At 38.0% G+C, this 24,990-nt stretch overlaps 2 protein-coding genes across 2 annotated transcripts in view; both read right to left on the minus strand.

Moving 5' to 3' along the window:
• The window catches only part of LOC127529677 (uncharacterized), a 1,084,638-nt gene that overhangs the window by 862,056 nt on the left and 197,592 nt on the right, over nt 1-24,990 (minus strand). The gene's annotated exons all lie outside the window — the stretch shown is intronic.
• On the minus strand, nt 1,636-2,937 carry LOC127529728 (uncharacterized protein F54H12.2-like). Its single transcript, XM_051934319.1, has one exon. It carries the CDS (start codon nt 2,935-2,937, stop codon nt 1,636-1,638), a length of 1,302 nt encoding a protein of 433 aa, XP_051790279.1.

Consider the following 24,990-nt stretch of genomic DNA (forward strand, 5'->3'; position numbering starts at 1 on the left):
TGCATTGCAACCGACCACAGACAGGGTTGATGTTGTCATAAGAGACGTTTTGGATGCCGTCTCTCAGAGACACCGTAAAAATACGGAAATGCTAATTCGGAAAATGACACAAAACTCGACCACAACGTCCTGGAATGAAAGAGGAGAATTTTTATATAAAGGCACACCCGTTATTGGCACAAATATGATTGATCTGATCAAGTTCGCCACGCAGACAGGGACACTAAATAAGAGTGGAAAACCAAAAGGTTGGGATTTATTCTTTAACGCTATGGCCGAAATTAACGTGCCCGGGTCCATTTTTCCGAACTTGGGTGTTCGGGCTTTATTTCAAGAGATTAAAAATGACCCCAATGCGCTTCAAGCCAGCCGTAAACAGCTTCGTCCTCCTGTATCACATGATTTTCCAACAAGGCCGGACAGGGCCTCGGCCTCTGTAGCTGAAACACCCAGGCTGGTTAGACAGATCAGAAAACGCCCAGTCTTTAGAAAAAGTCAACTATTAAAAAAACACACATGGCTCACAGTATGAATAAAAGTGTTTCAAAAATAAATGTAGAAAAATAGTGTTTTAATATGGCTGTTTATTAGTATGTACTATTGCTATTATTGTTATTATCATTTTAGATCATTTTGTTTGTTTGATTGTATCATGAAGCTGTGAAAATACTTTTACACCCTGTGTTAAGGCTTTGAAAAAATAAGTAAGCTGCATATATTATATACAGTTTATTAGTGTGTATTATCACTATTATTTTCATTTAGATGATTTCGTTTGTTTGATTGTATCATGATTCTGTTAACTGTGTGAAAAATGCTTTTACACTGTGTGTTATTACCATGTGAACATTTAAAAATAAATAAAATATATATATATATATATATATAAACAGACCCTTTTTTTTTTTTTTATCTGTCTGATTATTGGATTATTCACTATAATGACCACAGACACGTTTTATGTTGGTTAATATCTCATTTATTTATTTATTTTCAAATAAGGGGATACAGATAGTTGCAACATCTTTTTTTTTTTTCTGCATATAATATTTTGCATATAATATTCAGCAAAAGCAAACACACGACTGACTTATTTCTGATTTCTGGGTAAACATATCCAGTTTCATATTTTCAGTTTGTCCCTTTTTTATTTGATGAAAATATCTAACAACCATCTGGTCATTTAGACGAATATCTCCTGGGTACAAGTCCAATATTTGGTTCATGGTAAGTCCTTTGCTTTTTTGATTCAGATAAAAAACACAGTGGTGACCACAACTGGTTGAGAAAAACTCCTGTAACTGAATACTGTTATAAGTGATGCATTTAGCATTAATCTTCAAAAATTTCATAATAACTTTGGGAAATATTTCAGAATCTGGGGGGGTTCCATACGAGTCAAAAAATTCAGCTTTTCCATGATTTGCAAGGTAAATGGCAATCCAATGCTTTCCGGGTTTATCATGGGGATCTGTGTTTACGATCATAAACAGAGGTCTGGCAACCAACTTCTCCATGGGCAGTTGATCTGAAGGGAATACATCCAGAAAATGGATGCGTGTCAGCGGCCCAGGTGTAAGGGCGGTCCTGAGCTGCACAGTGTCCAGAGGCTGCATGTCTGAACATGTCTACGGCTTAACTGTAGTCGTAAATAACTTGCCGACGCATGTTAATTTCAATGATGTTGTCAAAAACTGCATACACAATCATATTCACTGTATCTTGCAGCGGTTGAGCAAATCTTATTTCGGCCCTGAGGTTGCCTGTTTTGATGAGTGAATAGTGTCCTGTTGATTCCATATCAGGGCTTAGGTTGAATGCAAAAAGTGAATAGCCTTTAGCAAACTCTTCACGATCAACTAACAGGGCCTTATCTTTCATCCTCTTGTCAGCGGTCTCCACCAGTTGAAAATATTCTCTGACACAGTGTCCATTAGCAAAATCAGGCTGCAGAGGCTTGCTGGGTATCTGCTCTCCATCCAGGTAAAGAGCCATGAAGTTGATGTTGTTATGTTTAAAATTAAAGGGGTTGTGTGTAAAGTTGCCACTGAAAGCTGCATTGTCAACAAATCCCAAAACAACCAATTTGGGCAGCTGTCCCAGAAACAGGTTTTCCTGGTTGCAGACACGACTCCCAGTAGGTATGCTGAACACTTTCATTTGAACCCGGTCGATTGGGTATTTTGCGTTGCTGGTCATCAAGGCCTCAGCATGACCCAGTCTGACTGCCGGGTTGACTTGAACTCTTTTCACAAATAATGATGCTGATAATATGCTGACCTTAAATTCATCACCATTGCTCATCAGACAAAAGTCATCCTTATTTCGCACCAACTTTAGTTTTACATCAACCCCATTAATTAATAATTGCTCTTGAAAGAAGAGATCTGCATGGATGTGACCCAATAAATCAACCCTGTGGCTTCTGGACGTGTAAGCAGCCCTTTTATTGAACCCCAAATTTGTGCCATCCAGTGCAGTGGCTTCGTGGTGACCGGGTGTGTCTTTATAGAACAGTCCAGCTGAAAATTGTGTTTTCAGGGTCTCGTCTCCGTAATTTAGTACGGTTTCGATAAACGCTCGATATGGGTAACAGTTATTGCTCTGGCTGATCAATCTGTCCCCGATGATGATGTCCACCTGACTGAACAAAGAAGCAATCGGGTAGTTTACAAGGGCAACACGTGAATCGGCGGCCAGAGTTGTTCCATCATTTTTATGTATTTTACAGCTTAAGTAGAGGAGTGTGTTGTTGGGGTCCAGGTATTGATCATTTCGGGCAATGGAAAACTCAAGTGGGGCATTTTCTGACAATGCTGTGAGAGGCGGCACTTCGGCATAGTAGCTTTTTTCAATGCTGGTTTGTGTTGGTGACAGCTGAAATATGTCCACTTCCGATTTTGCACATTCATCTGATGCACAGTGTACAAAAGCCATGTTTAGAATATATCACTAGAATTTTGCTTAGTTCTGGATCTTCTCTTGGTTGACTTTCTTTTTTTAGCAGAGTGTCGAGCTTTTTTCCTCTTTGCTCTCTTCCTGGGCCGTGCAGGTGGCCCGAGCAGTGCTAGATGGGGTGTGTGTCTTTTTCTTTTAACACCTCTCTTTATAACAATCATACCAGAACCTTCTTGTTGGGGTGTTGCAACTTTATTCATTACAGCACCTGCCACATGACTCATGACATCATTAGCAATGCTTTTCGCTGCTGACTTGACATGAGGTTTAGCAATTTCTAGCCCTCGCCTAAACAGAGGCACTGCTTTTCTGAAGAGAGCTTTAAAAATACCACCAATACCACCACCGTACTGGACAGGGAGACCATGAAACCCTGGTAGACCATTGCCAGCTTGTATCTTGTAATAAGATGCGTAGGTGCGTGGATCTCCATAGTTTTTTGTTACAAGCATGTTTAAAAATTGATAGATCTTGCTGGACGAAAATGCAACTTGATTATTACTTTACCATACTGGAACGGAACTGGTTTATTCTGGTCCGTCTTAATTTCAATCCTTATAGTATTGAAGCTTTGCACGGCGAGTGGTAGGTAGTGTGGCTTTTCAAAAAATATGGTGACATTTGCACCGTCTTCACCTTTTATGTTTACACATCTCAGTAATGGCGCATGCGTATCTCCAACAAGTTGTGGTTCGATAATATCTGTATACACGAACATGGTGGAAAAACCACCTGTGATATCTGCCGAGTTGGGTGACTTGTGAGACAGCTTATCATGATCAAACCCGAGAATGTAAGACAGCTCCCCGGACACTTGGAGCAAAATGCTTTTATCACTAATCAGGTGAACGGTTCTACTGGCAGGATTGTATTTAAGTATTGCCTTAGGTGATGACGGGTTGGTATCAATGACATGATTCATTTCCGACAACAATGCTTCAATATTCCTGAAATAGCCTTTGTTTAAAGTGTATGTCCATTTTGTTGATCTTGTTTCCTCATTCATTAGCGTAAATTGTGTTGGTTGAGTGATGAAATTGAACGTTTTTGGGTATGTCAGTTCCACCAATGCCACTTCCCAGTCTCTGGACAGTTCTATTGTCTTGGCTAGCTGAACGGTGAATGATGCTATCATGTTGTTGGGAAAAGTCCTGGCCGATGAATTACTCGGCAGGGTCACATAAAAGCCATTTCTGAATGTAGACAATTTTTTTTTTTTTTTTTTTTTTCTTGCTTTCTCAACTTCTTATGTCTTTCACTTCTGAAGCCTTGACCCAACTGTTAAATTTCTTGTCCCAGCCAAGCCATTTTACCAATACATGCTTGTTTCTACCACGCCCACGACTGGCTAGAATTTTCTGGATGCGGTACACCTGGTTAGCATCGGGATTTATTTTTTGTAACTCTTCTGCATAAAACGTCCCTTGAATTTCATCACCTGCATAATCTTTTAGTTTGTAGACAGGTTTGATCCGTTTTAAACAGTCCACGATAATAAATATTTCATCTGTAAACGACTGTTCATAGCCTTTTTCGAATACACCTTTTAATTTTGAAACACGGACATGATCCCCTATTTTCAAAGTGCACGGTGTAGATTTTCTTTGCCCTGACTTGCCATAGACTGTTTTCCAAACACTCAGAGCATTTTCTGGAGTCACATCTACAGGGCTTGTTTTAATCGTGGTGTGAAAACTGTGGTTATAACTCTGCAGAAAGTCTGACAGGACATCTATATACCGAAAAGTATTGGCATATGTAAAATATTTCCACATTTTGGACTTTAAGGTTCTATTGAACCGTTCTACTATGCTGGCCTTTACATCGCTGTTCGTGACAAAATGTACAATATTGTTCTGTTTGAGTAGTTTTTGGACCAATGTGTTATGAAATTCTTTGCCTTGATCTGTCTGTAGCTTGTTAGGAACTCGACCCTGTCTAAAGATCAAACTAAAACCCCGAGAAACTTCTTTCCCTGTCTTGGCCTTTAATGGCACAGCCCAAGCATATTTTGACAGCACATCGATACACGTGAGGATAAATTTATATCCATCATTGAATCTTGAGTAATAAGACATCTCTACCAAATCGGCTTGCCACTGGTCATCGACCGTTGAAACAATGGTTCTGTTTCTCTTGAACCTCAGCCGTGCTGGTTTGTGCACGCTGTAAGTGTATTGCCCACTCATCCATTCCAGCACATTTTTTCGCTTAACATTTTTCCGACGACTTGATACATTTCTCAAGAAGCTGTTAATACCACCGAAACTGCCAGGCTCCTTGGGTGTGTAATAGAGCCTCTCTAAAGTTTTCCTTTCCATCCTCTTGCAGGGGGTCTGTCACTCAAGCTCTCTGTACTCTCTGTACACACCCGGGCGCTGTAAGCAGATAAGAGCAGGCTCACTCAAGCTCTCTGTACTCTCTGTACACACCCCGGCGCTGTGCGCAGCCACGAGCAGGATGCCTGCTCCGCCCCAAAATCACTGACATACCTTTTGACGCCTTACAGGGGCCCGAAGCGCCGGCTCGGATCACAATGATGAACAGACCCAGTTTTTAGGATCAAGGCTAAGAGCAGCCAACCATTTTTCCTTACGCACGACTGACAAAAGGGCTGGTGCCGGTCAAACAGCGCACCCGTCAACAGGCAGAGATCAGAGCGCAGGGAAACACCCAAATTAACTCAGGTGGCATACGGTGGGTACCGGAAATGCCAAGGGGGGCGGGACAAACACCTGTCAAAAAGGTATGATGTATAAAAGTGACGCTCCTTTACTACTCATGTGCCTAAAGCCCCACCTTGACTCCTTCCCAAATTTCACATATTTGAATATGCAAATCGATATAAATAGCCCGGCACGGTGGCACAGTGGTAGCGCTGCTGCCTCGCAGTAAGGAGACCTGGGTTCACTTCCCGGGTACTCCCTGTGTGGAGTTTGCATGTTCTCCCTGTGTCTGCGTGGGCTTCCTCCGGGTGCTCCGGTTTCCTCCCACAGTCCAAAGACATGCAGGTTAGGTGCATTGGCGATCCTAAATTGTCCTTAGTGTTCGTGTGTGTGTATGTGCCCTGCGGTGGGATGGTGCCCTGTCTGGGATTTGTTCCTGCCTTGCACTCTGTGTTGGCTGGGATTGGCTCCAGCAGACCCCTGTGACCCTGTGTTAGGATATAGCGGGTTGGATAATGGATGGATGGATATAAATAGCCTCTTCCATTCAGTGTTTTGTTAAAAGTCCATGGCAAAAGCACGTGGTGAAAAGAAGAATTTCAGCAAATGTGAAATGGAGGTCTTGCTCAGTGAAGTGGAGGCAAGGAAAAACGTATTATTTGGCAGCTTAGGCAGTGGTAAAAACAACAAAAGGAAATTGATGGAGTGTAACAGCTTGGTAAAGACACTCAAAAGTTCCAGTTCAGAAAGCTGCACGGTGCCCAAAATAAAAAAGAAGTAGTCAGATATCAAAGTCAACGTGAAAAGACAAGTGTCTGAGTGTCATATGGAAGTGCATTAGGGTCACAGTGAAGAAAAAAAAATTGGAACACAGTAAAGAAAAAAGGTCTATGTCAAGATTAAAGTTGAAATGTTAAACTTTGATTTTGAAATTTCCACTTTAAACTTGTAGTATATTTTGTAATTAAAATAGAACACTGTAACCTTTTTCTTAAAATCAATGTTTAATTTACTAGAGATTCTCAAATCCTTTCGTAATTAAGTAGCATGTTAAATGCTTTGTATTCTAAATGTAAGAGCCATTTACCAGTTTTGTTGGTCATGTTAAGTTAATAGAAGTATTTTCTTAGTTATGTTAAATGTTTGCCTATAAGTTAGTGGAAAGTATATGGGAAGTTCTTATAACTCCCAAGCTGATTTGAAATGGAATATTCTAGCTATCTCTTGTCCCTCTGATTGTGACCTGCCTTGCCATGTAAAGTTTCAAACTGTGCCTTAACGTGCCCAGCGATATGTGCAGAGCCTTATGTTTAGAACGTACTGAATGTGGAGTAAAGCACAGAGAAATAACTCAACTTTAATTGTAGAAACAATTTAAGTTCAACAAGAAGAAACATTTTTCTTTTTTTTTGCCTGTTATTTTACGTGTGTAATAACCTTTCTCTATTCTTGTGTGGACCATTTGTATTGAAATTTCACTAAACCTTTTTAAAACAAACTTTTTTGGATTGAGAGATTTCTTTTGGTTCATGTTTGGCTCATGCTTGATCCTGCCTTACTCACCAGCATCTACACTAAGTGTTCTGAGACCCAGTTGTTAATCTCTCCATGCTTCTTAAACTGGCTTTCTCTTATGCTGACAGGAGCACGCAGGCAGTGATCGCCACACAGAATACATTACATTCTTAATATTACAGTTAACTGAACATTTTGGAATGCTAAGATGTATACTTAGTATAATTTACATGATTAAATGCATCTATCTATCTATCTATTAAAGCATGTATTAAAAACATGTGGGAGCATGGTAGCGCAGTCGTGGCGATATGCTGGTGCTCTGTCCAGGGATTATTCCTGCCTCCCACAAGATGGTTGCTGGGACGTGCACAACCCTGGATGGAATAAGTTATTGGAGCAGTACTGTGTCTGTCAAATGTACCAACCACCAATTCCTGTCCTTTCATTTCTTTCTCTACGTTACCAGTTGCCACACAATAAACCCCTATAATAAATGTAAAACCAGCTGTAGGCTTAGAACGACAATTCTTCAAAACTTTTAAGGAGCATTGAAAAATCTTCATTATACATGTTAAATCATTCCATCCATCTAGTGTCGTGCCAGTCCCAGCAAGCATAGAGTGCAAGGTAGGAACAATCTCTGGATGGAGTGCCAGCTCATCGTTACCGCAGCGCCACCTTGCCCCCACAGGTTTAATTATTAACAGTATACATTATTTAAATGAACTTAACAATTAATCTGTAAAATGTAAAATACATACTTGTTACAAACTCCACACAGAGCCATTGCAAGGTTTGGGGAAGCCACCCGTATAGTAGGTATCCTGGCTGCAATGTCGTAAAAATGAATGTGCACAAAACTGAGTCCAAAACAGAACTGAGGGAATAGGGAAAAGGTGGAGGCTTTTAAAGGGGAAGACAGGAAGTGAGGTCAAAGGGGTTGGGCTCATGAGGGTCTTCAACCATAGGCTCTAGCCCGGACGTGACATCACAGGGGCCGGAGCCAGCACGGTCTTCTTCCATAGGCTCGGTCCCGGAAGTGACGTCAAGTGGACCAGGTGGAATCTCCCGTGACTGGTCTGCAGGAAAGGGAGAAAAAGAGTCAGTACACTCTGCCACATCCTTGTTTGAAACGGAATTGCCCTTACTCAAGCCCTTTAGCTGCCTCCCATGCGCAGACCCATCGGGTTGGGCAACCCTAACCGAGAGGTCGTGAACCTGACAAAGAGCATCGGCATTGACTTGAAGAGAGCCCCGACGATGAATGAGCAGAAACTCCTCCACAATTTTTTATGGCTTTTTACGTGGCAATACTAGTGTAAGAGAACAGAAAGCAACCGTAGAGGAAAATGTGGCTTGGGAGCATACTCTACTAGAATTTGAAACTGTAACTCCCAGTAGTCCCTGCAGTGGCTCTGATTGGTCTTCTGCTGAGGTTGCAGGAGCTGTTGGGCTCAAAGGATGTCAGCGCAGCTTTTAAAAAGGGGGCTGGTGACCAAAAGAAAAAAAAAGTTTTTGTAATTTGTGTTTCAATTTCCTGTCTCTCTGCCTGCCTTCTGTTGGGTTACCTGTACTTATTTCTTTTGTCCTGGATCGTTTCTTGGTTGGGGTCTGGATTGTCTGCCGTCTGCCTGTGTACATGAGTACTGTAAGTGGATTCATTGCTATCCTGCGAAGAAAGGAGCACTCCTGAACCCGTCCACCCATCTTCACCATTTCAGGAACTACCGGTAGGACTATCTTTACATTTCCATTCAACATGCGGATCTCTGGACTATCTATCTTCATCATTACATTTCATCCGTTGCTGTTTTTCATGGACTTTACTGTGTGTGTTTTGTTGTATTTAATGTATAATCGCCTCAAGGGGAACAGGGGTGGTATTGTTGTTTTCATTTCTTTTCATTACATTCTTTATTTGCTGTTTGATTACCGGTTTGCTTTGTTTTTGTCTCTGTTTGTGAGTGCGTGCGGGTTGGGTCAATGCTGGGTGCGTCCCTGGAATCTCCTCCATAAAAATAAATAAATCGCCATCTTTTTGACGGTGTGAATCTTAGCTTCACCGGACCGCCACAGCTTTATTCATTTCTCCTTGCTGCTGATTGACTGCTGCCCTGTGACGCATCTCCAGCTGTGTGTTTTCGTGTTTTTCATTTTGTTCTTCTTAATCCTTAAACCGCTGCAACCGGCTATAGTCATTTCCCAGTGCCATTTGCCAGCATGTAGGAGCCGATTATATTTGGTGACGTACATTCATTGAATGCCGCAGCCGGTTATTGTCAGTTCCTAGCGCAATTTACCAGCACGCCAGAGCTTATCAGTCACTGCCATACATTCGTTGAACAGCCAGCTCATGACCACTGCCAGCCCCTGCAGCCTCACTGTCTCTGGGATTGAGCCGCTGCACTAGACTAGCCTGCCAGCGTCAGCATTTACCTCTTTGTGCTTGCGTGCAGCCAGTTCAAGCGCAGTTGGCTCGGTGATTTACTGAATTTTATCAATGGTGTCAGTTGCACCTTGTACATATTGTCCAGCAGTTTTTTAAATAGTTTTTACAGTTCATTGGCAGTGTCTAAAATGATCTGTGTTGCAGTAATTGTGATGCTCTTTGCATGAAAAAAAATGTGTTCCATTAAAATTTCACTTTTTCTTTATGAATTGTGACGTTTACTTAAAGTGCAGCAAAAAAGTATTTGGTATCCAGGGATGTATTAAATCCCAAGTATGTGTCAGTTTAAGAGTTAACGCCCCAAGATGCCGCTGAAAGACCCTGCATTTTCTAAGGTTTCTGGCAATGAAAACACACTTGCATGAATTACAGTAAATATAGCGGAAACATCGGTATTTTACATTCTAGCACTGCGGGTGACATATCAGTACAGTACTGTACAGTATACGAGTTTACCATTACATTCTTTTTTTTAGGTAATGTATTAAGCTGAGGTTGAAATGAAATTAAAGTGTTTTGGGGGTATATTTAGGGTTTAAACTATAAAAATGGGCATTTTTTTAACCACATCCATAAGTCGCGGTTTTTCACTCTAGGAACGTAACCCCTGTGAATTTTGAAGGTGTACTGTATTACATTTTCATGAATAACAAATACTTCTAAAAGTGAGCTTCCTGATACTGTGATTTCAGTTTTGTGACCATGAGATGTGATATCCTTCATCACATCTCTATTTTCTAATTAATAAACACTGAATGAGTCAATAAATGGCTACTGTGCCTACTGACTGTACTGATGAAAGACTAGACTATGAAGGACTATCTGTAGACCTGGGTTGAATTTGATGAAAAAATGATTACATTTCACTTCCAGTTTCTTTTGAGACATTTTTATTTAGACTAGATTAAAGCACACATGAAAAAACAAGTGAAGAGCAATGTGGTATAGAATGACACATTTTAAAAGTTGAGTAACTGCTGCGCATTGTATTGGTATTGGTATGTATTGGTGCAGGGGTATTGTATGAGGAAGTCTGGAGTGGCAGAGAAGTACGTGACAGTTGTACAGGATATGTATGAGGGAAGTGTGACTGTGGTGAGGTCTGCGGTAGGAGTGACGAATGCATTCAAGGTGGAGGTGGGATTACATCAGGGATTGGCTCTGAGCCCTTTCTTATTTGCAAAGGTGATGGACAGGTTGACAGATGAGATTAGACAGGAGTCCCCGTAGACTATGATGTTTGCTGATGACATTGTGATCTATAGCGATAGTAGGGAGCAGGTTGAGGAGACCCTGGAGAAGTGGAGATATGCTCTAGAGAGGAGAGGAATGAAGGTCAGTAGGAACAAGACAGAAAACATGTGTGTAAATGAGAGGGAGGTCAGTGGAATGGTGAGGTTGCAGGGAGTAGAGTTGTTGAAGGTGGATGAGTTTAAATACTTGGGATCAACAGTAATAATAATTAAATTTTGTTATATCCAGAACACTTGAGATTTTTGTTCAATGCGAAGTACTGATGAGATTCTGTGAAATGTTGTAATAAACTGATAACAAGGGGATTACAAGCCTTTACCTATGGTGGAAAAGAAATATGTGAGAAAAAATACCAAAACTGATTTGTGATTGCATGCATAGGTGAAATGTTCAAGTGAGGTGTATCACACTTTGTGCATCTTTGCACTACACTGACACTTTAATTGAGGCTGCACAGAAAGAGGGTGCTGAGGATGAAACCCCCTTTGTAGGTATTTTTAGCTGGCTATTAATTTGTGCATTTATACATTATGTATTGTAACACTAGATGGTGCTATACCAGTGCTTAACCCAGCACACAGCCACTGACAACACAGGTTAAAAGTATCAAGAAGTTGTTTTACTTTCTTCTTGTTGTACAGCGCTCCTCAAGCACCACCGTCACCAATAAACAGGCAAATAAATACAATATTAAACACAAGTAAATCACAATTCTCTTCTCCACACCTCCCACCAAGCTCTGTCCTCTACCTCCCAACTCCGGCTCGCTCTCTGGCTTCCCATCAGTCCTTTAAATAGTTCTTTGACTGGAAGTGCTTATGTCCTTCCGACCACGTGACTGGCTGGCACTTCCAGGTCTAATGAAGAACTGACATTTCCTTTAGCCCAGAAGTACTTCAGGTCTTCCGTCCTCGTGACTACCTTGTGCTTCTGGGCTATAAGGAAAGGATGAGTCCTCAGTTCCCACGGCACCCAACAGGGCTGAGAAACCGAACTCCAAGTCCCAGGATGCCCTGCGGAAATCTAGGGCACTGCTACATTCCAGGGAAGCTGCCATGTAGCATTTTGGGGGAGGATGGTGTCGGCAAGTAGCTGCCTTCCCCTATCCTTCCATTCCAGGGGCATTCCTACCGGGTTGAGCTGTCGGCCGTCCATCACAGTATTTGTTATTATTTTGTTTATTATTTGTTTATTAGCCTTTTAAGCTACAGTTTTCACACCACTTAACCAGCGATGGAATAAGGGTGCAGATCTCTTAATCTGACTCCAATTTATTGTTAATATTTAAAGATTTTTACGGAAAGTTATGCATTGATTATAAGTTAATATAATGTTTGAGATTGTTTCTATCATTTGCAGGCTTTAAGCTATATACCCTTAGAAAGAAATATGAATATGACTAATACAGTATATATGTAACCTCAGAGTTTAAAGTTGTTTAACTAGTGTGTTTTTTATAGTACAACCTCAGGGGCTAAGTATCCTTCTTAGTGTGTGTTACATGATCATATGCAGCCTTAGAGAGTAACCGCCACTCTTTAACATGTGTTCCAGAATAAAATGTGAGAGGCATGGCAGCTTAACTTAACATGTGTTACCCACCCTGTGTGTATTCAGTTTCATATTATCTATACTAATAAAAGGCAAAGCTCTCACTGACTGACTCACTGACTGACTGACTGACTCACTCACTCATCACTAATGCTCCAACTTCCCGTGTAGGTAGAAGGCTGAAAAAAAGTTACAAAAGTTAGGCAGGTTTCATTTCGAAATTCTACGTGTAATGGTCATAACTGGAACCTGTTTTTTGTACATATACTCTAATGGAGGAGGCGGAGTCACGTATCGCGTCATCACACCTCCTACGTAATCACGTGAACTAAAAACAAGGAAGAGATTTACAGCACGAGTCAAACGTAGGAACGAAGGTAAATGACGTTAATTTTTGAGTGTCTTTTAATACTGTGTAAGCATACATATTAACACATGTGCAATTAAACGTGTGCATTTACGGGGTGATTTCTCAGGCTTAAAAGCTCGCCTTTTATTAAAAAGGTAAATGCTAACTGTTTTCATTACAATACATATAGAAATGTGTTAATCGTTAACTAATAGTATGGGATGGTGTTTTTCGACTCGCGCCTTGATTTAAACGATTCCATGTCTTGGTGGGTTTGCGTAGCTTATTGTCAATATCTTTACACCTGTTTTTAAAACTTATTGACTGAAACGAGCTTTCACGAAAAAAGTTAGGGCTTTGCTACAGGATACACCCTCCACAAATTAAGGAAGTAAAAATAAAAGGTATATATTTCTGTTTTATTTAAACCTTTTAAGTTCGTGTAAGCATACATATTAACACATGTGCAATTAAACGTGTGCATTTACGGGGTGATTTCTCAGGCTTAAAAGCTCGCCTTTTATTAAAAAGATAAATGCAAATTGTTTTCATTCTGAAGGGCACAAACCACGTTGGATTTCAGCCGTTAAACAAGCAAAAATGTCGGTACACCAGATAAATAAGCGCAACATATTATCAGTTGTATTGTATGCTTACAATACATATAGAAATGTGTTAATCGTTAACTAATATTATGGGATGGTGTTTTTCGACTTGAATCTTGATTTAAACGATTGCATGTCTTGGTGCGTTTGCGTAGCTTATTGTCAATATCTTTACAGCTCTTTTTAAGACTTAATTTAAAAAGGTTTTCTTTTCTTCTTAATAAAAATTTAAAAGCAGTACTTCGCCGGTGCAAAGCGCTCACTTCACTCCCTTACGGGAATCGAACCTCGGACGTCAGCGCTAGAGGCGAAGCCCCTAACATTGCGCAATGGCATGTGGTTCGTTTATTTGACAGCATGTAGATCGGGGTAATTACATTCACGGCATTCGTAGTCTGATTCACAATCTGATTGTATGGGTGGTTACCTACCAGGTAATGCTTATGGTTAGCCAGCAAGTCAGCTCGAAGTGATCACTCGAGTAAAGGCAGCTTCACAAAAAAACAGATCCTTAACAAATTGTTATTGGTATATTTTCTCTCAATTTAAAAAGGTTTTCTTTTCTTCTTAATAAAAATTTAAAAGCAGTACTTCGCCGGTGCGAAGCGCGGGGATTTGAGCGACTGACGCATACACACATATTCATGAGTGCAGGTACTTCGGAAAGAAAGCACCGTGTTAACCTAAAGTTTAAATTAAGTTCATAGACCTACAAAAGGTTGCCATTGATTTCAGGCAAGATTGCTTTTCTCCTGTACAACTATACGTTGCATTCTCAAGAGTGTGCTTGCACAGCTTGGTCATATTACAACCGAAGTGCTGAACTGACAACGTGGTATACAAACAGAACTATAACAATCGTAAAAAAAGAAAAAAAAAAAAAGCGAAGAACCCTTGCATTTAATACAAAGGCTCCTTCCATGGCGTTCGTTTATAAAACAGCGGAAAAGCTGTGTTAAGGCTGCTTCACAAAAAAACAGATCCTTAATATAGATATAGATATATATATATATGTATGTATGTCTATATATATATATATATGTAAGCTTATAAGTACTGCCTTACTTCTCTTTAAGAAAGGAAGATGTAATGATACTTGATTTAAACGATTCCATTTCTTGGTGGGTTTGCGTAGCTTATTGTCAATATCATTACACCTGTTTTTAAGACTTATTGACTGAAACGGGCTTTCATGAAAAAAGTTAGGGCTTTGCTACAGGATACACCCTCCACAAGTTAAAGAATTAAAAATAAAAGTATATATTTCTGTTTTATTTAAACCTTTTAAGTTCGTATGCATAGCCCCATTTGGATGTTTTAGTTTTTTTTTTCTTTCTTCAGTAATATTTAATCTCCTTAAAGAAAAAGAACATATGCATTTTACTTTTTTTGTATCTCTTTAGTAATATTTTAGTGTAAAAGGATAACCAGTATTTAAACCTTTTATGTTACTTTATAAAGTTATTTTACACAATGTTGAAAAATTAATAAGAAAGCTACATATTTTGGCAGCTGCTGCTTTAATTTTCAATGAAATGAAAAAAGCTCTCCAAGAGAAAACCTCAATGAAGAAGAAACAGTTTGCACTATCTAAAAAGGAGAAACCCTCATTTATAAAGGTTTGCTGCAGATGACTTAACTGAAAATAAATGAATAGTTCCTATGTGTATAATACATATTTATCTATTTTGCTTATGCCTTTATTCCAGCAACTTGCAACATCTGAAGTACAATTTGTTACATTACTTTTGTTTTTTGCAGGACAGGCAGGTGAAGTGACTTCCTCAGGGTCACACAGTGGTGTCAGTACCAGGATTTGAACTGACAAGCTCCGGGTTTGCTGAAATATTACTGAAGAAAGAAAAAAAACGAAAACAGGCTAATAGGGCTATGCATACAAATGTCCATCCATCCATTATCCAACCCGCTATATCCTAAATACAGGAGCCAATCCCTGCCAACACAGGGCACAAGGCAGGAAACAAACCCCAGGCAAGGTGCCAGCCCACCGCAGGGCACACACACCCACACACCACGGACAATTTAGAATCGCCAATACACCTAACCTGCATGTCTTTGGACTGTGGGAGGAAACCGGAGTACCCGAAGGAAACCCAGACAGACACGGGGAGAACATTCAAACTCCACGCAGGGAAGTGAACCCGGGTCTCCTAACTGGCACCTTTCACTGCGCCACCATGCCGCCCGCATACAAACTTAAAAGGTTTAAATAAAACAGAAATATATACCTTTATTTTTACTTCCTTAACTTGTGGAGGGTGTATCCTGTAGCAAAGCCCTAAGTTTTTTCATGAAGGACCCTTTCAGTCAATAAGCCTTGAAAACAGGTGTAAAGCGAAACTTGCAGCACGGCTATTCAATTACACTTGCCTAACGCCACTCCTAAGGGGACATACTGTGGGATCTGGGCATTCGTCAAAGCACCAATCACAGGCCCGATTAGAAAGCGGGAAGCTGTGATTTGTCGTCTCCCTCCCATGTAACAATCACAGCCCGTGTTACAACGCACTATGTATGTATGTGTATATATGTATATATGTATATGTGTGTGTTTATGTATGTGTATATATATGTTGATATGTGTATATATATATATATATATATATATATATATATATATATATATATATATATATATATATATATATATATATATATATATGTATATATATATGTGGATGTGTATATGTATATACTGTATATATATCTAGCCAATAAAAGGTGTCATTTTGCTTGGCTTTTCTCTACTGTATATATATATATATATATATATATATGTATATATATGTATATGTAGATATGTGTATATATGTATATGTATATACTGTATATGTTTACATAACTCTTTAACACACTACTTCTCCGCTGCGAAGCGCGGGTATTTTGCTATATATATATATATGTCAATGTATGTATGTATATATGTATGTCTATATTTATATATATATATGTGCATATGTATATATATATATATATGTGCATATATATGTGCATATTTATATATATATGTAGATGTGTAAATTTGTATATGTATATATATGTATATGTGGATGTGTATATGTATGTATATATATATGTATATGTAGATATGTGTATATGTAGATATGTACTGTATATATATGTATATGTATATATATGTTTACATAACCTCTTTAACACACTACTTCTCCGCTGCGAAGCGCGGGAATTTTGCTAGTATGTAGATATAAGTTACATGCATGTTCAAAAAGAAACATTATTAAAATACGATATTTTGGCTGGCTGGAATTCAACAGCCTTGAGTGTTTAATAGACAAAACATTGTTTTTAAAATTTCTTTTTATCTTTAACACACCCACACTGAGATAACTTGAGTCCCTGATCAAACTGAAATGTATGTCTCTCGGGCAATGTTTTTTTAAACTATGGGTTATGGATATGATTTTGATGCATCAACACATGATTTTGTAGTACTGTAGATTGTGGCCAGTGATATACAAATTAATATCCTCTATTTAATGTATTGTTTATTGCGATAGTCTAAGACATAGCCTATAAATAATGCCATTGACACCTCAAAAACAGCTTTTGCTTCTGTGGTTCTACGGTGAAGGAATCAAACAGAGATGAAAGACATACAAAGACAAGCATAAGAAAGGGGAAAATAGGAGGGAATGACAAACAAGCTTGTGAAGTGAAGGGATGGCAGCGCTAGTCTGAAATGTTTAAATGAAAAGAACCAGTGAGGCACAAGGATGTGATCATTTAAGGGGAGTTTTGGAAAGTCAGACAGTATGGTGAAGGCATTTGTAGTGCTGTGGCAGTGTTTTTTTCTTAAATATAGTTTCAGTGATCATGTCAAGTTTAATGTGCTACGGTGAAGGTGAGTTCATTCTCATGACTTTGTTTTAAAGTGACTGATTAATTTCAGTCTAGTGGTATTGTGAATGTGTGGATGAGTTTAATAGTCCACTGAGAACTGAAATAATATGATAATATAACAAAAGCGTGCAACAGACTATAGAACAGTCTTTGGTGTTTAGCACGGCGATAGCCAGTAGCATTAAACACTTGAGACTACACTGTGTTCACTGAATTATTCAACAAAACATAATCCATCAACCATAAAAAATGCAAATAATGCCTACATTTTTTTTAAATAGTTCGGCTACATCTTTTTCACTCAATTTATTGAATTGTTAAATGAAAACCAGGATATGCTAAACAACTTGTGAACTCATACAGAAGAACATATTGTTAATGCACGTTGAAAAAGTTATTTTTAAAAATGATGTTATTTAAGACAAGGTAAATAAACAGTATCAATTACCGTATATATTCGTATATGTCTTGAAACCCGAAAAATCAATCATAAAATCAGACCCTGACTTATATGCCCATTTAAAAATGTGACACTTACATTTTTTTATAAATCTTCTTGCTTCCTCCAATTTTGCACCAATTTCTCAGACACATCAAATTTTGTTGCAGCAGCGCAGTTACCAATTTCTTTAGCGACTTCAACGACTTTTAATTTAAAACCAGCTTCTTATTTTCTTCTGATCAAACGCTCCATCGTAGATAAGGGATGCTCTTACGATGAAGGTGTATGAGGGTGTGAGATACAAAAAAACAGAAAACAATGCAAACGTTACTTCGGAATACTTTGGAATAGTTTGGGTATTACCGTGTGGTCATGTAGGCACAATACATAGAAAAAAGGTACTGTGCTCCATGGTTACTCTCTCAGGTGGGTGTTAGCATATCATAATCTCTTGGACCAATAGCGTGAGTTTTCCGCATTTGACTTATACAACCAACATTATAGAATAAAGGAAATTATATGGTAAAATCAAGCCCTGACTTATCTGTGGGACAACTTAAATGCAAGTATATACGGTAATTATTTTTGATTGCTCTTTCTCTTATTAAATACCACAACTGGAGTCCCAATGTTAGGTGGTTATTCTTACAGTCATTTCAAAAATCATGATATCCTCGTGCAGCACCTATAAAGAAAAAGTGATTTCTCTCAGCTTAACTTAAGCTTACATTAATCATTTACTATGGCAGTCATATACCTCATTGATCTATTTCCTATTTTGAATGATAATTATTATTTTATTAACAATAAGTTTAATTTCCTTTTTTCTCTTTTAATAATATTCAAGTGTGAAATATGTTTGAATGGAAACAGAAAGTTTTATTGTTTTTCATTACATTGCTATTTCTATTTGTCTGTGTATGACTCTGTTGTGATAGTAATAGTCCTCTTCTTGGGTCCCAGTATGGGATCAATTTTCTTATTTCCTGAGATTAAAAAGGTTAAGAACTCCTTGCTCTGGTATATAGCAGGTGATTGTCTACTCAGCTCAGTAAGGTGACACAGTTTGCTAAAAAAGGATTGGGGGTGTTCTTGGACAGAGAACAAGAACAACTCATTCTTCAACTCATTCAACTGTAAGACTTATTACAAGACAAGTGGGACTTTAATTTTAATATATAGGGAAAAAGCTATTGGATGTTCTTTTTGAAATGGAACTGCAGTTATGAACTGTAGCATAAAGAAAGCAACTGAGAAAATCAGAACAGTGATTTACGTGGCGATAAACCAATAGTTTGTATTTTGGGAAGAGATTTTATTAAAGGCTTTTCACATGTCTGGGCTAGTAATATCACATGAAGAGTTTGTGTTTTGATTGGCTGCACACTTACCTCAGTCAAAACCCAGAAAAAACAACATGGATACTGAGAAAATATGGAAAACTTGAACAAACAGGAACTCGGCTGAATTCAAACTTTTTGCATTAAATTGTGAGTCAATACCACCAACTACTTTGTTACTTTGTCATCACCTTCAAAGTCAACCACCATTTATATTAAATCTTTCTCATTGACAAAACACGAAAAGAATCTATATTTGAAATATGTTTAATAGCACAGGAAGACACAACAACAAAAAACATTTAACTAAAATTAACTATATATTTTTTAATATTGTAATGAGTTGTTGTCATGTGTATGTGCAGGCTTTCCTGACACTTGCTTATTTAATTTTTCAAACACTTCACTCACTCCCCAGCAAACAATGCTTTCCTATAACCTTCTAAGATAACTCCGTTTATAAATGATGGGTTTGATTAGAAGTATTATAAAAACACTTTGGCCGGAATAAACATTTAGATGGCAATGAATCCTCAGGAGATGAATTGATCAAACAATGCGTCAGATTCTCTTCCTATCTGACAAAGTGTTTTGTCTTTATATTTCCAAGCCAATTAAACAGGCGTCTGCAAGGACAAACCTGCTCTCCCTCGTGTCTGTTCCAGGCGGCTATTTTACTTGTCTCTAATCACTAGCTGTTTTGTCTTCTTCTGAAATCCTTAAGCTCCCTCAACCTATAGTAATTCCTTTGCAACTAGTTGTGGCTCTTCATATTTCATTACTGTAATTTATTATGAAGGTCATTTTTACAAATAGGCTGAGGGTAAACCAATTTCTGTCTCAACTTAATTAAAACTCAGCTACTGCACACTGGCAAACCTAATGTGTTCTCAGCATTCAATAATCAACAGAAGTAAATCATCTCTGCTTTATTGAATCAGAAGCCAGCAGGCTGGAACAAATGCAGAAAATAAATAGGAGGACTTGCACATGCTTAGAATAATCGCTGCTACAGTCGCCAAACTGCATGGCGCACAATTGAAAAGGACTTATTAGGAGGATAAGAATGCCACATTTATGCAAACCCAAAAACACATTGATTAAGAAGTAACTTGTGCATTTTTTAGTTTGATGCATATTATAATATTTTGATATTATTACAGTATATTTGTTTTGACTCCCAGTAATATGTGTTTGTAAAATATAGCCAAACATTTTCAAACCCTTTTAATCCAATTCAGGATTGTGGGGAATGGCTGCAGCCTGTGCCAGCAGGTTTCATGGTGACTGTTTGTACCCAGGAGGCATTGATCTCAAAGACATTGTGTTTATTGGATAAAACGTATCACTGAAAGTTAAACACAAAAAAACACAAATGTATAAATAAACAGGATAAAAACAAAATCCTGCTGGTATCCAGGGTCTTTCTATATGATATGTAAACACCTATTTACTTGGTACAGTGGCTCACCTACTGCCTACCTCATACTACCTCAAAACATTGGCTTTTTCTCACGTATATGTGTATATTATATACATATATCTTATATTTGTCCTGTATGCACATATATATTTTTAACGTAAAATGAAGTAATGGATGGAGGGAATACCTTTGGTTAGGCTGGTGTGGCATCCAGCTCTTACATTGTTATCAGTCACTGTCATTGACTTAAAGTAGAAATGTGACAAGAAAGGCAATGGGGGAATTCCATTAGCTACACTAGAAAAGCTCCCTGTCACAGCTTGTGTCACTGGTGGGATAACAAGAGCCAAACTATCATACAGATCAAAGCAATAAGGGTCTGTCCTGATATTAAATTAAACTTAAGTGACAGTTTTAGCAAATGTACAGTACAGTCTACTCAATGTTCGGCAAGAGAACAGAAGAGATAAGGGCCTCCGATTTAATCCTCCTAGGCATTTTATCTTCCCTTTTTACTATATACTGTATATCACATAAGCATATACCTGGATTAGACACTTTCCTGAAATACATTTTCTTGTAAGAAATTTTCCATTTACTGTGCCTAAACCTTTGCAAAGAGAAAAAAAATTTCCCATTAGAATGTTTTCTCTCACCTTTGAGTCTGATAGAGTTTTTGTGTGTCTATGCACATGTTTGTGCATAGGATTGTGTTTATGTGTTTATGTGTGTGAGATCAAGTAGACTTGAGCTTCACTTTAGTGAAAACATATCAGTTGGCAGAGGAAATTCAGCATTGTGGCAGGGTCAATAAAATAAATAAAAGTTGCACACCAGTGCCCTCTTTTTTATTTGCTGAAATCATGTGTGCACAGCTCTTTGACCAAGAAATCCTTCACCTGATTTGTTCTGAAGATAATGTACAGGAAAACACTAAAGATAATGTATCTAAACATAAGATAATACAGATACAATCCACAAACTGACTCTTCTTCAGATAATGAAGAAACCCTTGAAGACTGACGTTTTTGTCCAAAAACTACCAAGTAACTTGGTCTTCATAACCATGCAACTATCACCTTCAGGGCAAAGTGACAAAAAAAAATAATATTGTAAGGTCTAACCTAGGACCATCTATATTAGTTGTTTCCAATGCATAAGACATTCAATTCACCTTCTAACTCTTTTCTCACACCATCCATTTAATAAATCATCTTGAAGATTATCAGCATTGCAGTATGGAGAATTATGGAGAAGACTGGAAGAGGATGGATTGTGTAGTCATACCTATACAGGTCTGCTTATTTTGGCTGGTGTCTACATGTCCAAAGGAGAGGCATCTTCCAGTCTTTGGGATGCTGAAACTGGAAAGCCAGTTTTTCATGCCACAATATCTTTAAAGACCTTATACATTATCTTCTGAATCAAGAAATTTGACAACTGAGATTCCAGACATACACAGCAGATCACAGACAAACTAGCAACAATCAGAGATATTTGGGCCATCCCAGGGCCTGAAGTCACCCTAAAATTTATGACTGGTTCCAGTCAGGCGTAAATTACAATATTCTTGGCTGGAACTTCTCCTACTGTAAGTTTTGTTCTTTATTGTTATAGAGTACAATCATGATGTTATTATTTTTGATAAACTAGCAGAAAACAGTCTCCTACATGCAGTATAACTACACATTAGTTATCAAGTTATAGCAAAGTTAGTAGTTTCTTAATTCAAATTAATTATTTTATGTATTTAAATTAAAAAAAGAAACTTTATTTAAAAAAGAAACTCAGTTAATGTTTAATTATAATTGGTGAAAATGGGGCTGGTCATTGTTTGCCTGAGGACAACAAATGTAGGCTGAATTTGAAAACAAAATGAAGGTTAAAAAAGGAGGAAGTGCAACAGCGTACATCATCATCTCACAGGTGATTAAAGCAGCAGCCCGAGACTGATATAATATTACAAATTAGCTCAAGTGATGAGACTTCAAAAATTCTACAAAAGTCATGTAAAGATGCTCGGAACAGGAAATGGCGTAACAAGTACTTAAGAGAAGAAACTGGTTATAACCAAGGGGTCAATGTAAGTAAAGACAAAATGAATGGCTTCCATATTTAGGAACTGTTGAGGAAGGTACACTTGTATGTCCATCGATAATGTTTGATATGCAGTTCATATCAGGCTTGGATGGATTTGTGAAAAGGCTATATGAGACACTTACTTCTACACTATTGCCCATCAACTTGAACATGGAGTTAGGAGGCACTTAAAAAAGTATAGAATGTAGTTTTAATTTAATTAGTAAATACATGTGCTTTTTTAGAGCACATTGTTCTTTGCCAATGGCATTCTTTGGTGGTTCCTTTAAATTTAATAATTCTTCTTTACTGTGATATTGTACTCCTTATGTTCAACAGAAGAATCCTTTTGGTCAAAGCCATTATAATGATGAATGCACAGTTATAGCCTATTAAAACCCATCTGCACTGTTCAAAGACCTCAGGGAAAAAGTATAATGCTCTCACTTTGGTTCTATTTGTCTCTTGGTAGATGTCAGATCAAGTAATACACATTTTTATTGTTAACAAAGCAATTACAGTATTTTATGTGAACTGTGGGGTCATACAGTTTTACTTGTGCAGTCATGAAGTGCAGTATTGTGTTCATGCCGTGATTGTTCAATAACTTTTCTTATAGTTCAAAACAAACTGTTAGAAGATTACTTGAATTGTGTTGAAAAGAAAGCTGGAAAGATAATGAGCATCTGCAAAAAGACAGCATTTAAATGATGTAAGTCCAAATACGTAAAATAACATTTAAATATGGAATATATTATTTTATTTGATGTATAACTTAACTTTAAAATTATGATTCAAACTCAAAACTGTACATTACAAAATAAAATTAATCAAATGTAGAAACCTGAAATAAATCAATTTATTTACTTAAGCTGTTAGCTCACAAGTATGATTTTTTTTTTCTTTTTTTTTTGTCAGAGACCTGCTGAATCATTTGCATGCCACTCTAACCTGTTAAATAACAGATTTTTGCGATTCTATCTCCATGAGTTTCTCAGTTGTATTTTCAAATAAGGAACCCTGCTAGGACAATCCCAAGATTTTATAAGAACTGGTTTACTCACACATGAATCTCCTTGGTAGATAAAACTCACATATAACAGACCAAGGTTGAGACATATTAAAGGAGATGATAAGGTGATGATAAACGTTGTGCAAAAGGTCCAAGAATTCTGATATTCAAACAATTTTCTTATAGCCTTGACGCTTTGTCTCACAATACTTAGTACATTTATAACAGACATTTGTAATTTTTATAACATTATATACTGCTGCATCTTTTTTAACAAAGTCCTGTTTGGCTAAATAGAAACTGTCATCCTTATTTCATGGTCTCAGTCATTTTTTAAACAGATATGTTTGAAAAACAAACCAATAAACTAAAATGTGCATGTCTCTGGTTTCAAATTAATTGAAGACTTAGTTGTTATTAACTTACATTCTTAAGATTTGCATGAAGTTATCCGTCTGCTTTGGTTATTTCAGCACCCTTTCTGCTGCATTGATCCACTGGCCTATCTCTCAGTAAACTCTACCTTCATAAAAAATGTCATTTAAGCTCTACTTTCAGAAGATACTCCTCACTCATCTGCCTTTCTAGAAGAGGACTATAATTTCAGATTTGGAGATGCTAATTTTAAACTTAACAGTGTCATCCTTGATGTGTGCCAGAGATCACAGTCAGAAAAGATAAAGAATACATTATCTTGAAATAGCAAAAATGCCACAGGTGTATGGATCTTTCATAATGTATAAAGACTGTCAACTCCCAAGAACAAAGAGTTATTCCAAAGTTTCATCGCTTGGGCAGAATATACAGTATGTTGATCCTCTTGGATTTGAGGTTTGATAGATAGTTCTGAATCCACGATAGCCTTTCCCTGGGAGGACAGGACATGTGATCAATCAGAAAATGGAATACAGCCTGTTAAAATATAGCCTCTTATCCTCTTCTTAAAAATGTGGACAACCACCTGGTCTGACAGTCTTGAGACACTGTACCCTCTTTGTGGTATTAAAAAGCATGCTAGCCACATTTGAAAATGCATCTTATCAACTGTGGCTTTGACAGTGGAGAATTTTTCAACCTCTGTTGTGACCTCACACATGAAAATAGACCAAATTACAACAAAATGTTTCACAATGGTATCCCCAATTGAAGTCAACCTTTTTACACCTTTTCTGAGAACTATTAACTGAGAACTGAGAAATATTCTGCTGGCTGAAGAGAGAGAGAGAGAGAGAGAGAGAAGGCAGCGCGGTCAGGGGTCCTGTGTCAGAGCGAGGGATCGGCACTGGAGGGACAGATGGTACCCACTGATTGTGTGAGGAGTGGGTACGATCGAGGTGGTGTCCTCTCCTGGAATCCGAGGGACGACTGCATTTGCAAGAAGGAGGGCGAGATGACAACCAACTCTGGTCTGGCAGACACCGACGGAGGCAGCCAAGATGGGGGTCAGTAATTGAAAGGACCA

The sequence above is a fragment of the Erpetoichthys calabaricus genome, chromosome 11 (assembly GCF_900747795.2).
Source record: "Erpetoichthys calabaricus chromosome 11, fErpCal1.3, whole genome shotgun sequence".
In the NCBI taxonomy this organism is placed as follows: Eukaryota; Metazoa; Chordata; class Cladistia; order Polypteriformes; family Polypteridae; genus Erpetoichthys; species Erpetoichthys calabaricus.

What these genes read in the sequence shown, in the direction of transcription:
- LOC127529728 (XM_051934319.1), bottom strand. Translation starts at nt 2,937, where the DNA reads ATGGCTTTTGTACACTGTGCATCAGATGAATGTGCAAAATCGGAAGTG.